At 40.9% G+C, this 14649-nt stretch overlaps 1 protein-coding gene across 2 annotated transcripts in view; it reads right to left on the bottom strand.

Annotated features, from left to right (window-relative positions):
• RAD23B (RAD23 homolog B, nucleotide excision repair protein) overlaps positions 1–14649 on the bottom strand; it is a 39255-nt gene that overhangs the window by 9934 nt on the left and 14672 nt on the right. For both annotated transcript variants that reach the window (XM_056848832.1, XM_056848831.1), the window contains exons 3-6: positions 9846–9925; positions 6614–6894; positions 5209–5264; positions 832–959 (exon numbers count right to left, since the gene is read on the bottom strand). In XM_056848832.1, the coding sequence (XP_056704810.1) occupies positions 832–959; positions 5209–5264; positions 6614–6894; positions 9846–9925 (545 nt within the window). The remainder of the gene's footprint in view (positions 1–831; positions 960–5208; positions 5265–6613; positions 6895–9845; positions 9926–14649) is intronic.

The raw sequence follows: 14649 nt of genomic DNA, 5'->3' as shown, positions 1-14649 counted from the left end.
AGTATGCAGAATGGGCGCTGATTCTTCAATAGACGTCAAATCATGGCCTTTCATTTGTCCAGGTAGTTATCCTGATATGTTCATTTCTTCTATCATACAAGTGATTCTCCAGTCACGCATGGAGATCTTGCCTAGCGGTTTCATATAAACTAGCACTATTCACATGTTTTTCATAAGCGGGCGCTATACTGTGCCTGGCGTGCTGTACTTGCTTCATACAAGATTTTCTCAGGCGGGAAAACACTGGCTTCCTGAGGTAAATGTGCGGAAAATCATACCAAGTTCCATTTTCTTAAATGGAGGACCTCTCCTTGTAGGGAAAACCTGAACAAACTGGGACTCATTCTAGAATCGTTGCATTCAGAACCCTTCCAGTACATAAAATGGCACTACTGAATAAATATTGGTATCTGATGAAGGAAACTTTGACACTCAAAAGCTTATACTCTGAAAATCTTCTTGGTCTGTAAGGTGCTGCTGGACTTGAATGTTGCTCTTCTACTGCAAACCAACACAACTATCCAGAACCCATGAGAAGTGAAGAACTCTGGCCCCTTTTCACCTGTCATTTTTTTAACCATATTTAGCTTTCCTTCAGGACGAATTGCTCTATTTATTTATTTTTGCGCAGTAAAGAGGGGGTGCGTAATTCTTTGAACGCTGAACAGCAAAAAGGAAACAAAGCAGCCACAATATTTCAGATTAGCGTTCTTACCGTAAGAATCCTGAAGCTCATTAGTGCACCAAGCCTTTAAGCCTCCTTCATGCAAGCCTTGCTTTCTCCATAGTTCTTAATTTCACAGCAAACAATAGGAACAGGAAGATGCTCACCATTAGAAGGTACTCCACCGCCCTGTCAGGATTGTTGAAGCTGGCTCTCAGTGCGGCAATCACTTGCTCTCGCTCGTATCCCATCGACATGATCTCGGTCACCATATTTTCATAGGACTGGCCTGTCACTGAGAAGGCGAAAGCAGAACAAGGTGGAATGGGCGGGGGGAATGTAGAGGAGCTTTGTTTGTATAAAACATGTCTGAGCTTCATATATCTAATCAGAAGTGACAGAACAGGCTAATTAGTACTTGTAGTGGTGACAAGACATAATGGTCTCTTTCATTTCTGGTTGCTAAGTTTATATCCAATACTCACTATAATGATAACTGAAACACCCCTCCCAATCGTGGTTTTACTATGGTCACGTGAATTGTAACTATAAAACACAAATTTAAACCCTCTAATGCACAAGCCTGGAAACTGTTTCACCAGCCAGCACGGGTTTCTCAAGAATAAGTCATGTCAGACTAATCTTATCTCCTTTTTTGAGAAAGTTACTACCTTGCTGGATCAGGAGAATGCTGTAGACATAGTTTATCTAGATTTCAGTAAGGCTTTTGATAAGGTTTCACATAGTATTCTAGTTGACAAACTGGGAAAATGTGGGTTAGATCCTATTATTGTTAGGTGGATCTGCAACTGGTTGAGAGATCGTACCCAAAGAGTGCTAGTTAATGGTTCCTCATCCACTTGGAGAGAAGGGACTAGTGGAGTTCCTCAGGGATCTGTGCTGGGCCCTGTGTTGTTCAACATCTTTATAAATGATTTAGATGAAGGAATAGAGGGGATGCTTATTAAATTTGCAGATGATACTAAATTGGGAGGGGTAGCAAATACGGTAGAAGACAGAGCCAAGATGCAGGATGATCTTGACAGGCTTGAGAAGTGGGCTAGAACTAATAAAATGCACTTCAACAAAGACAAATGTAAAGTTCTGCATTTAGGTAGGAAAAATCAAATGCATAAATATAGAATGGGGGAGACTTGTCTGAGCAATAGTGTGTGTGAAAAGTATCTTGGGGTCTTAGTAGACCAAACACTGAACATGAGTCAGCAGAGTGATGTGGTAGCTAAAAAGGCAAATGCAGTGTCCAGATGACGCGAAGTGATGGTATCGCTTTACTCCACTCTGGTTAGACTTCAACTAGAGCACTGTGTTCAGTTTTGGGCACCACAATTTAAAAAAGGTGTAGACAAGCTGGAACTTGTCCAGAGGAGGGCAACAAAGATGGTGAGGGGTCTGGAGACCAAGTCCTATGAGGAGAGGTTGAAGGAGCTGGGTATGTTTAGCCTGAAGAGGAGAAGACTGAGAGGGGATATGATAACCATGTTCAAGTACTTGAGGGGCTGTCATATTGAGGATGGTGCCGAGTTGTTTTCTGTTGCCCAAGAAGGTCGGACCAGAACCAACGGGTTGAAATTAAATCAAAAGTGTTTCCGTCTAGACATTAGGAAGAATTTTCTAACAGTTAGGGCGGTTCCTCAGTGGAACAGGCTTCCTCGGGAGGTGGTAAGCTCTCCTTCCCTGGAGGTTTTTAAGAAGAGGTCAGATGGCCATCCGTCAGCAATGCTGATTCTGTGACCTTAGGCAGATGATGAGAGGGAGGGCATCTTGGCCATCTTCTGGTCACTAGGTGTGTAGGGGGGGGAGGTAGTTGTGAAGTTCCTGCATTGTGCAGAGGGCTGGACTTGATGACCCTGGTGGTCCCTTCCAACTCTATGATTCTATTCTATGGCAGAAGCCAAGTTGCCCGATTATTTTTGCCACCTTTGAATAGCCAAAAATCCAACACAAAAGCTGGGCACATAGAACAATGAAGGACCTGCTGACAGCTCCAAACTGCTTCAGCAGGTGGGGGGGAAAGGCTCAGATCCTATGCATACCAAAGGTTCATCAGAATCAAACATTTTTATCCTATTCCCCCAAGCAGCTTAGGCCAGCATACATAGAGTTTCCTTCGTCAATTTATCTGAAGAATGAGGCAGGTAAGGCTGAACATGTGTGACTGGCTCAAGGTCACCCAAAGAGCTTTGTAGCCAAGATGGGATGCCCTGGGTAACAAGCTGGATAACTGAATGAAAAAGGAAGCCCTAACCAACCTCAACCTTTCCTTTACAGAGGAATGTTCATACAACTAGTGACTAAACCTTTCAAGCTTAGCATCCATATACATGTTTAACTCACTGCTTGTACCCTATTAACATTATGTTCCCAACTGTTCTCTATCAGGTCCCACCACAAACACCCAATTCCCTCCACTCCCCTACCGGGGTAACCTGCTCTAACCCATACTCTAGTCCTCCGATCACACTGTTCATCACATGGCAGCTGCTGTTACCTTCTCCTGGGATGACACCTCCCAGTTAGGGATGGGAAAGAGAGATGGGTAACCCTGTTTCTTTCCCCTTCCCTATTCAATTTCCTAAACTGATTCTCAGTACCTCTGGCTACCCCCTTACATATAACTGGCTGAACAAAGCAAGGCTTGCGATTTAACTTTCCTGCTTGGCAATCTCGTTTTATAGATCTCAGCACACTCATTCACATTTCAGCTACTTGATACCTTGCAATGTCCTTTGGCTTAAAGCAACTTTTCAATTCTGAAGAAAGCTATTAGTATGCAAATGTTCAATGAAAAATTCTGTATTTCCAGTATGAACAGTCACCTTGAACACCCACCACACCCCTTTTCAATGAGTAGAAGAATAATGCAAAATATATAATAATGAGTTAGATCCTTTAAAGATGAAGATCTGAATTAAAGCTTGTATGCGTGCTCAGGAAGCAATTTTCTGCCTGAGGGTCAAGTACCAACTTGCCACCCACCCCTATTTTACAGACTGAGGAAAGCATTCCCAAACACAGGGGTAACAATTCTTGCCTACTATGTAGTAACTAAGCAACCAAAATAAACACCTCTGTACTACTACCATAGGTAAGGAACTAAGTACAGGAAAGGCTGATGATATTCAATCAATCACAAGTTTACAAAAACAAGGTGTATTAAGTGCAGTGAATGACATACAACACACAAATCTATATACAATCCTATGTTAGCAGTCCTAAACAGTACAAGTCTCAAAAGTTCCACTATGAGTAATCTTCATAGAAGAATGGTGAGGGAATTTGGTATAAACAGTCCCATACAGGTACAAGTATCCAACAATGAACTGCAACAAATCTTCAGAGAAGAGTAGCAAGGGGGACGATCGTTTCTGTTCTTCCTCAGCCCCGTTTAGTCAAAGCCAATTTGTATGCTTTCAAAATTCTCATATTATTTCCTTTCTCCCATAGGGATGAAAAAAGCAGCTATGCCAAATATATCTTGTAGTGTTCCCCTAAGGGATACTCCATTTCCGATGCATAGTTGCATAAATACTTAAAGCCGTTCCCAAAGGGATACAAAAACTCTAATCCGCATGGCTATTGTGGACTAGCTTTGGATTTCACACATTAACAGATCACTTCAGGATACAATAGTTCCATATAGGGGGAGGCAGTTTAACAGAGCATTCCCAAGCCACGTTAGTTCCTTGTAAGCCTGCTGATTTCAATGGACTAAGAAGAATGTAATTGTTTAGGATTGCACTGCCAGTGCGCCAGTCTTGGCCTATGCTTAGTAGTTTGGGGGGGGGGGAGTAAAAACCCAGCCTCTTGCCTTTTAAAATCTGGAACAGCAAGTTCCAATACTACTTGTGAAGAGTTACAATGCAAAGAGGTGTAAAAATAATTTTTTTTGTCCAGTCTATATTACTTGTTGTATATTGATTACTATGCAATAAAAAATATTTGTTTATACTGCTACCTTTTTTAGGAGAGGTTGTTTTAAATTCAGGGTCATCTGCTTTTATGTACAACCTTCTCTTTTTTTAAGGGGTGGAATCGACCTACATTCAAGGCCATCCTCCTTTTGAGTAAATACAGTAAAAGTAAAACTTTAATAACATACAGAGGGGAAAGAGTTGATGTATGAAACTTGAACGGTAGTGACTTGAATCCAAATAGTCCGATTAAGCTTCCCAGATGCCAATGCTCACAAGACACAGTGATGCAAGTTTCTAAAAGAGAACAATTTTCCTGACTTGACAAGGTATCACACACCCAGACACCATGCATATATGCAGCTTACACTGAAGCTCGTGGTATTGCAAGATAAATCAATTAAAGCTGCAAACAAAGTCCATTGGTTTAGGAAGAATACAGACTGTTCTATACAAACTCAAGTAGTTGCCATATAAAAGCGAGCAGCCATTAAAAGAGGCATACTTGTTGAATTATGACACTAACTTCAATGGCTGCAAAAGTAAGAAGATGCAAACCAGCGATCTTTGAATCTTTCACAATAAATCATTTCCAACCTTTGGAACACTTACCAAGTGCACTTGTAGCATCTTCAAAGAGATTTGATCGTGAAGTATCACCTGCTGAACTGTAACAAAAAGCAGAAGTCAATAGGCACCTCTTCCTTGAAAGGGTAAAATGCTTCCAATAAAGAGGGGGTTTCCAGGGCACTTGACAAAACAATTAATAATGAAAGCAACATGTTATGTGTACTCTCTAAACTGCTAATAGTATGAACAACCCTGGGTAATATTCCAGTATCAGTTAGACTACCGATAGCAAATGTTGTGCAACCATTACTTTCACTTGTTCATCAACTCCATGAGACAAACTGGATTATGGGAAATGCTCAGGATTAACTATTTGGTGTCATATTAAAAACTAAATTAGGGCTGGGTTATAACTTCTCCAGAGTAACACTTCTGACCAAAAATCAAAATCCCTATTTTCACATATATTCACTGTGTTGGAGGCAGCAGAAGAGTTCATAGAAGAAGCTGGCTGGTGCAAGCCATGAGCAGGAGAAAGAGATTTTATCCGATTCCCCCAGCACCACCCCATCCTGGGGGGCAATTTGCTTGCAAGGATGCCCTGATCAAAGGAATTGTGGGTCAAAACAGCAAATGTACTGGGTAAGGGCAGGGGAAGATCCTTCTGGGAACTCTTCTGCTGGACCTTTACTGAAACTGACAAAAAGTTCAAGATTTCCCTTCAAGTTAATGCCCTCAGTGGCCAGCCTGAGCATTTTTTAGCCAGAATGGAAAATGAGACCTAGCTATAAATGTGCACAGCAATTAATATGTAAATCAAACCAAAACAAGGTTGAGAAACCAGATGGAGAAATCTACTATTCACAGTTAATGGTGGAGAAAGCATTTTGTAGTTACTAAACATCCTGAGCCGAGAGGTTTGTGTGCTCCCACCAATTAAAGGCCCTGACCTGGCTGACCCCAGGCTAGTCTGATCTCGTCAGATCTTGCAAGCAAAGCGGGGTTGGCCCCGGTCAGTATTTGGATGGGAGACTATCAAGGAAGTCCAGGGTTTCTATGCAGACGCGGGCAATGGCAACACTCCCCCTTTTAGTCTCTTGCCTTAAAAACCCTAAGGGGTCGCTGTAAGTTGTCTGTGACCTGACGGCCCTTTCTACCTCCACCAATTAATTACTTCTGCAAGTGGATGTATTATTAGTCAGTCATGGCTGGTTTGGAAAACAATACAAAATAAATTCGTATAGCCAAATACATATCGGTACTCTACATTCAAGCACTGATCCTTAACCTAGTAAAATATTAGAAAAATGCTTTGCATGCAGTGTTTAGCAAACATGAGAACTTCAGTAATTTCTCTTCTGAAACTGCAGATGGTTATCGTCCAAAGAGTACCAATGCCAAATAAAACCTAAGAGGAGACACTCTGGTATCTACAACCTGCTCATACCTGTCTGTAGGTAACGGACTGGTGTCAGCTGGTGTCTCTAATGGCTTCTCTGCTGGTTTCTCTTCTACAGGGGCACTTACTGGTGCAGGCTCACAAGCTACCGCAGCAGGTGTTGGAGCGGCTGGTGCAGGAGCTGAAACTGGTCCAGAAGCAGGGGCTGGGATGGGTGCTGGTGTTGGGGCTGAAGCAGTTATCGTAGAAGAGCTAACAGTAGTGGTGGCAGTGCTGGACTGCTGAGTTGTAGCTGGCGATGGAGCTGGAACAGCTGATGCTGCTTTGGGCTATGGAGATCAGAGACCATCTAAGTGAGTCAAGCTCCCAAACCATTCTCTAACCTTTCTTTGCAAGACCCCGCTCGACAAATTGCAAATTTAATTTTCTGTTCTTAATTTGATTTAAACTTGATTACGTAAACGCACAGCTATGTTCCTGGAACTTGAGAGCGTCTCAAATGCTTATCAGAGGTATATGCAACAAGATTAGACCCCTGTTCTAGAGGACAGTTCTAGTTCACAGCGTGAGCGAGGCATGAGAGGTCAGGAACTCATGTTAACTGAGTGCAACCCTTAGACCATGGCCCAGAATTCTCAGCTACAAACCGGGGCTCCTTGGCAGATGCACAGGGGTTACTTAGTAGACAATAGAAGTATTGTGAAAAGGGCACTTAAGAGGTCATTGCTCTGGTATAGCAATTTTCAAGCTTGCTATCTTTAGTGTATGGTAGAACTGTTTCATGACTAAAACATGTACTGGTTGAAAAAAATTTCCTTTCATTTTTTCACCCCAACTGCAACTAATGAGGAGACCTGCAAGGCAATTCAGCAGAACCCAGTTTATACAGAACTGTGAAAACTGTTGCCCATCACAATATGGTTCCCAAGATCTGGTACAGAGGGCCAAACTACAGAAGATGTTGTCCCTGAGTTTGCCCCAGGGACACACTTCTATATTATAGAATGAACTCCCACCAAGGAATTCCTTTAAATGGCACCATGGGTGTGTGTCAGCAAATCCCCCCCCCATGCCTTTTCCCAATCAGAAACGGCACTGGGGGTATTTGCTGACACCCCCAAACACACAAGAGCTGTTTCGGGTTGGAAACATGGCAGGGGGCAGAAGCCCCTCCTCCCTGCACTGTGATGATTCTGACCAGAATCAGCCCCACACAGCACTGTTAAAAAAGAGTTCCCCAGTGGGAACTCGCTCTACATAATGAAGGCACAGCTCCACACCATCTCATCTAGTTTGGTCCTCCTTCAGTTCCATTTTATGGCAACATGAAACACATATTCTATTCAAACAATTGTCAGGGATGCTCTAGGCTGATCCTGAATTAAGCAAGGGTTTGGACTAGATGGCCTGTATTGCCCCTTCCAACTGTATGATACTGTACATTTCACCAAACCATTAAATTAATCTGACTACAAAGGAAAACAGCAAATAAATTTTGGGTTTTAATAATGTTGAAGTTTTTAATGGTGATCTTTGTATTTTATTGAAGATATTTGCGATTGCTACATGTGCTCTATACATGAAAAGCAAATTCTCATAAACTTGTACTATAGCAAACATCAAAAAGTTTTTATTTTGATATTATCAGCCCTTTTAGCCCACTTTTCTCTGCTCGATGAGGACTTGAGGTCACTTAAAATGTCAACAAACAAAAAACCAATGAATGCAACAAGTATTTATACCTGGATTACTTAACAAATCACCTGCTGTGAACATACTAACCCACAGGGTGGGAAGGGGAGCACAGTGGTTGGTATAAACTCTGTCTGATGGCAGTAATCTCTCCCTAAGCAAACTGTGGTACTCAATATGCTGCTATATTACCATATTTTTCTGTGTATAAGACTTTTTTTCTAAAAATGTTTAGACAAAAATTGGGGGTCGTCTTATACACAGACATTCCCGCTCTCTTCCCCGCCCATCAGCTGATGGGTGGGGAAGAGCCCGGTCGCCCTGGTCGGCCAGCAACCGGCTTTCCCGTGGTCCCTGTTTTCTTAATTTTGGGTTTAAAAAAGGGGTTGTCTTATATATGGGGGCATCTTATACATGTAAAAATACAGTATTTACAATACCATTGCATTAATTTCTCATGCAAGTAAAGTCATACTCAAAATTACAATAAAGACTGTTAAAGACCACATATGGAATGAGAAATGCCAGATATTCCAGCTGGATTCAGAAAAAGCAGCACTAGAGATCATATTGCAAATCTACAGTTACTGGAGCATTCGAGATATTTTAGAAGAACGTGAAATGGATCAACTCTATAAAGGTAGCCACACCCCTCAGTTTGCAAGAACTTAGAACAGCTGTTAATGATAGGACATTTTGGAGGACTTTTATACTGTAAGGATTCTGCTCATTTAACCTACAGGCCTTGAGCAATGTCACATTAGATACAACCAAAAATAAATTTAAATAACCGGTTACCTCACTTCAAGTCCTTTGAATTGAATTACATGAGCAAAAAAAATGGCTACAGCCATCTACACCTGCCAAGGATTTCTTAACCTTATCTGGTATTGATAGCCCCTCATTGCAGATAAGAGGAATAATGCACAAATCCCTAATATGGCAAAAGGTACATCCCGGTAAGCAATGTTCCAAAGTCTGTATCTGTCCTGAAGCACAGTCACAAAGTCTAACTGAGTATGCAGTTCTTTGCATTCAACTTGAGAAGGGATAGTTTAATCCTGCAAGCATAAATACTCTCATGTATCGAGGAACAGTTAAAAAGATAAATATGATATGGGCGCCTTTGGGTAAGACGATCCTAAGGATAAAGGGGTGTATAGTGTACGGCCTTTTAGTCATAGTGCTGATAAAGTCCATGTTATAGACATTTATTCACCTCAGAGCACGCTGCTGATATTCCCAATATCTCCAAATCACTACTGCTAAAACCCAGTAGTTGGAGTCTAGTTTCCATTAATTTTCCCCATGGGATAGCATAGGAGTCAGATTTTAATAGAGGCACCTATTAGCTTCTGTGACAAATAAAATTATCAGCCAAAGCCCAAAGGTCCTTGCCCATGCTTCCAGAGATTTTAAGCCTAGTTCTGCCTTTAAAGAGGCATTAGTCACAAAACTTGGCCTCCCTGTGATCTTCCGCAAAAATAATGACAAAAGGGAAATTTGGAGGATATAAATGCATAGGGTCCCCGTAAGTCAGAAGTGGCACACACATTATATAAGGCAAAAATAATGAATAGGAACTTACTTTTGTCACCATAACCACCACAAAATTCTTCTCATCGATTTTGTATTCTTTAAGAGCAATATCATCATTAAGTATTTTACCTAGAAAAATAGACATTTTAATGGTTTTAGCTTTAACAGTAAACATCACTGCATAACTGCATACAATCTGTGTGCATATCTAAAGATAGGAAGAAATGGCTAAAAGCCATACAGGCTAAAAACAATTAAAACCATGTGGCAGCTATCATCACAAGCAGCCTTCAACACACTGGGGAGGTCTGCCCCCATTCCTCTTATCAATTTCTACACTACATTCATTCATCTACTTTACTGCAGTTTCCTTCTAAGCAATCCCTCCAAAACGTCACCTTTAATGTCACTTACAGCTTGATTAGAGCCCAAATTCCCACTTCTCTGAAACATTTTAACCACACTAGTCTATTGAATGCAAAAGTATTGTAGTATTAAAAAGCAAACAGCAATATGTGTAAGTAAATGAAATCAGCTATAAGATATAAAGAGGCTGGCAAAAATATACAACATCAGATAAATTTAGCTAGTGGCATGAGCGCCATCAAAGCTGGTATCATTTCCATTTGACCAAGAGCTACTTGTGGCAAATCTGTTACTTCAGCCACCTTGGAATTACACTAATATTTTCTTCAGCAAATGTGATTCATGAACATACATTCCTAAATACACATGTGATTTAGGGAACACATTAAGAGTTGCAGCCAACCAAGGATTCCCAGGAATCTACTGCAGAGTCAGGAATGACCAGTTTACAAAACATTTTTTTTTCTTGTCAAGTCACAGCTGAGTTATAGCGATCCCATAGGATTTTCAAGGCAAGAGACTAACAGAAGGGGGTTGCCATTGCCTGCATCTGTGTTGTAGCACTGGATTTACTTGGTGGTCTTCCACCCAAATACTAACCAGGGCCAACCCTGCTTACCCTCTGAGATCTAGCAAGATTGGGCTAGCCTGGGCTATCCAGGTCAGGGTGCAGGAAACATAGCCATAGAAAAACCCAACTGGCAAATAAAACATGAAGCAATTCCAGGGAGCTGTATGACTTAAGCAGAATTAACTGCATTTATAAACAAGACGGTTTGCCTACCTCTGGGTGGTGCCTGGAGATCTCCTGGAATCACAACAAATCTCCCAGCTACAGAGATCAGATCCCCCTTAGGGTTGCCTGCTCCTGGTTGGGAAATTCCTGGAGGTTTGAGGAGGGCAAGGTTTGGGGAGGATAGTGACCTCCAAATCAGCCTCTCTCTCCAGGGGAATTAATCTCTGTCACCTGGGGAGAAGGTGTAATTCTCCAGCCCCCACCTGGAGGTTGGCAATCCTAGTTCCCATGGAGGAAATAGTTGCGTTGGAGGGTGGAGTCTATGGCATTATACCCCTCTGAGGTCCCTCCCATCCTCAAACTCCATTCTTCCCGGGCCCCATCCCAATCTTCAGGTATTTCCTAACCTGGAGTTGATTGCCCTATCACTTTCTCACCCAACAGCCAACTGACCTTTATCTGCCCCTCAGTCTTAAGCTTCCCGCAACCTATATCAGGAAAACTCTGGCAGACTTACATGGTAGGGAAACCTCAAGGACTTGTGGGGTGGCACCTCACCTTCCCCTCTATCACCCTCCCCACACTATTACCCCTTTCCACCTTTCTGGCAACACCTACATCCTTTCCCCGGCTCACTCTCCTTCTCAGCCATTCACCAACCTACCTTTTATCTGCTTTCCATCTTCAGCTATATTTATTATTTATTCACTTCATTTATACCCCACCTTTCTCCACAGCAGGGACCAAAGCAGATTACATTATTCTCTTCTTCTCCTTTCTATCTGCACAACCTTCTGAGGTGGGTTAGCTGACAGCAGGGTGGAACTGATTTAAATCAAATCAATTTAAATCACTAGTCAGTAAGACTAGATTTAAATCATGGTTTATGTAAAGGCTCATTCTTGCTGGTATAGTCTTAATATTTACCACCAGATGAGGGCTTGATTTTTAGAATAATAACTTTTCAACTTTTCAGTTTTATCAAAAATTACTGATTTGGTAATACTATTAGAAATACATGTGTGTGTTAAGTGCCATCAAGTCACTTCCGACTCATGGCGATCCTATGAATGAAAGTCCTCCAAAATGTCTTGTCTTTGACAGCCTTGCTCAGATCTTGCAAATTGAAGGCTGTGGCTTCCTTTATTGAGTCAATCCATCTCTTGTTGGGTCTTCCTCTTTTCCTGCTGCCCTCAACTTTTCCTAGCATGACTGTCTTTTCCAGTGACTCTTGTCGTCTCATGACGTGACCAAAATACGATAGCCTCAGTTTAGTCATTTTAGCTTCTAGGGTCAGTTCAGGCTTGATTTGATCTATAACCCACTGATTTGTTTTTGTTTTACATAGATAGATAATTATGAAATTATTGCGAGGTGAACTATCTCCAGTTTCATTCGGGCCACCAGGGGATTTCTCAACTCTGTATGTTTATTTTATAACATTTTTGCTGTAAAGAGGCATGTTATCTCTGCAGACACAAATTCACAGTTTTAAGAACAGCAAAACTGAGCATCTGTGATAATATCTTCTAGACAGAAAAATTGCCCAAAATAATCTTACAGAAACCTCTGGAATAGCTTGACATTGTGAATGGATTAATGGAACTCATTTACATAAACATTTAAACAATGCATAAATATACAGCCTCATGATACATAATTAAAAACTAATCCTTATTTCATGAATAACCTTTGGACTATAATGTATCTTAAATAGCTTTTTCTGCAAAAAGTATTTTATTTTTTGAAATATCTGGCTTAAATTAAAAAACTGGATTTTTAAAAATAATTTATTTTTATGCACCCTGGCTGAAGGTATGTGACTGGTCCAAAATTACCCAGTGAGCTTTCACAGCAAGATGGGGATTTGAACCTGGGTCTTCCAGACCCTACTCTGAAGTTCTAACTGCTACACCACACTGGCTTTCATAAGGTGGCTGCTGTTGAAAGTAGCAAGCAGCCAGGCCTAGCTGAGTCATGGAAGTCGGATGGTATGTCACCCAGAGGTTGCCTCCAGGTCTAGGGTTGCCAACCTCCAGGTGGGACCTGGCGATCTCTCAGAGTTACAATTGAACTCCAACCAACAGAGTTCTGTCCCCCCTGGGAAAAATTATTGTCAAACCCTGCTCTTCCCAGACTCCACAAAATCTCCAGGAATTTCCCAACCTGGAGCTGGCAACCCTAGCCAGGTCTGGCCCCAATGTGTGCTCCCTCATAAACCAAAATAGGCCTGGTAAGGGCTCTTCCCCTCCCCCTTGCTTTTACTGATATAACCAAGCCTTGGAACACTGTGGTTGCCTAGCTACAGAGGGAAGCTGTTGCTTAAAGGTACAGGTGCTCCTTTTATCATTTTTTGGTTTTTTAAACCTTTAATGTTGTGGTTGTTTTTAGCTTTCACATTCTTGTGCAAACCTGGGGCCCTTTTCACGTTTGTAGGAAGATCTGTCTTCCCGGTTCACAGCTCCCAGGTCACCAGATTTAAGTATTCTCAGATTTGGCCAACTTCACTATTAATATAAAGATAAGCAAAGGACCTCAAGCATTTTGACTGTCAAGATAGTTGCTCAACAAGCTCTGAATACCTAGTTGTCAGATCTAGAGATGAAAGCTGGGGCCCCCAGAAAAGTTTGGAAAAAACAGTCTGTTCACCCTCCCTGATCTTTACAAATGGGAAATTTTGGGAACAACGAAATAATCTTTTGCAAACAAGTCTCTCTTTTGGAATGAGATAAAGGTATAAAGCAAAGTTTTATATAAAGATTTTCGTACTATATATTTTGAGTAAGAATCTAAATGATTAATTGTAATTTTTACATACAGTGTAAGCATATACAACATAATTTCAAGAATGTTTGTTTAAATGTGAATAATTTCAGCATGTGTTTAATGATAATGCAATAAAAATGTTAGTGCTTTCCATGTTATAAAGTGTAACTTGATATCCTAAACATGCTGGTAACCCTACATATTATGGCTGTATCACTATGTTTCTGCAGACATAATGCTCTTTCATTCCACAACAGAAATTGTTTTCTACTTTCCAGTTTTATATTTTCTCTCTTAGATGTCAAAATTATGATAAATGCATTGTCATTATACAGTAGAGCAATTTACAATTTTTTTCAAATACTGGTTAAATCTGCAATTTTTCTTATAGAAAACTGGTATTTATACTTCAAAATTCCATAAATATCCCAAACAGTATGGTTTGGTATGTTATAAATTATGCATATTATAGTGTTAAATCAGTAAAAGAGGTTTAGGTTTGATGAGAAATCATTGCATATATTTCAGTTTTCTCCCAAAATGTCTGCTTTCTAACCGAAGGAAAATGGTTCCCCTCCCAGCAGCTTCAAAAATTCTAGAAATGTTACATCTCTAGTTGAATCTATTGTGAATTAATCCTTCAAAGGTTGCTTAATATTTGTTGATTTCCCCCCTTAATCTACGGCCTAGAAATAGAAAAGAAACCCGGCTTTACTTTACTAGTTTAATCGGCAGTACCTTTTCAAAAATTAAGGTACTTGGGTAAGCTGTATTTCTGCCCATTTCCACACTGCATGAAATATGCCGATTAAAGATAGACTAAACTGTACTTGCCTTTTCTGTAATATTTCAACAATCTTCAGTGATGAAGGAGCAGCCCAATCCTATGCATGCTCCCTTGAAAATTCTACTACATTAAAAGGAACTTTTTCTATGCATACAAGTTAATCAAGCAGCATCTTCAATGAGTTCTGTTATAGCATAA

The sequence above is a fragment of the Euleptes europaea genome, chromosome 4 (assembly GCF_029931775.1).
Source record: "Euleptes europaea isolate rEulEur1 chromosome 4, rEulEur1.hap1, whole genome shotgun sequence".
In the NCBI taxonomy this organism is placed as follows: domain Eukaryota; kingdom Metazoa; phylum Chordata; class Lepidosauria; order Squamata; family Sphaerodactylidae; genus Euleptes; species Euleptes europaea.
Note: the sequence above shows the minus strand (reverse complement) of the source record. Positions and strands in the feature narration are given on the sequence as shown.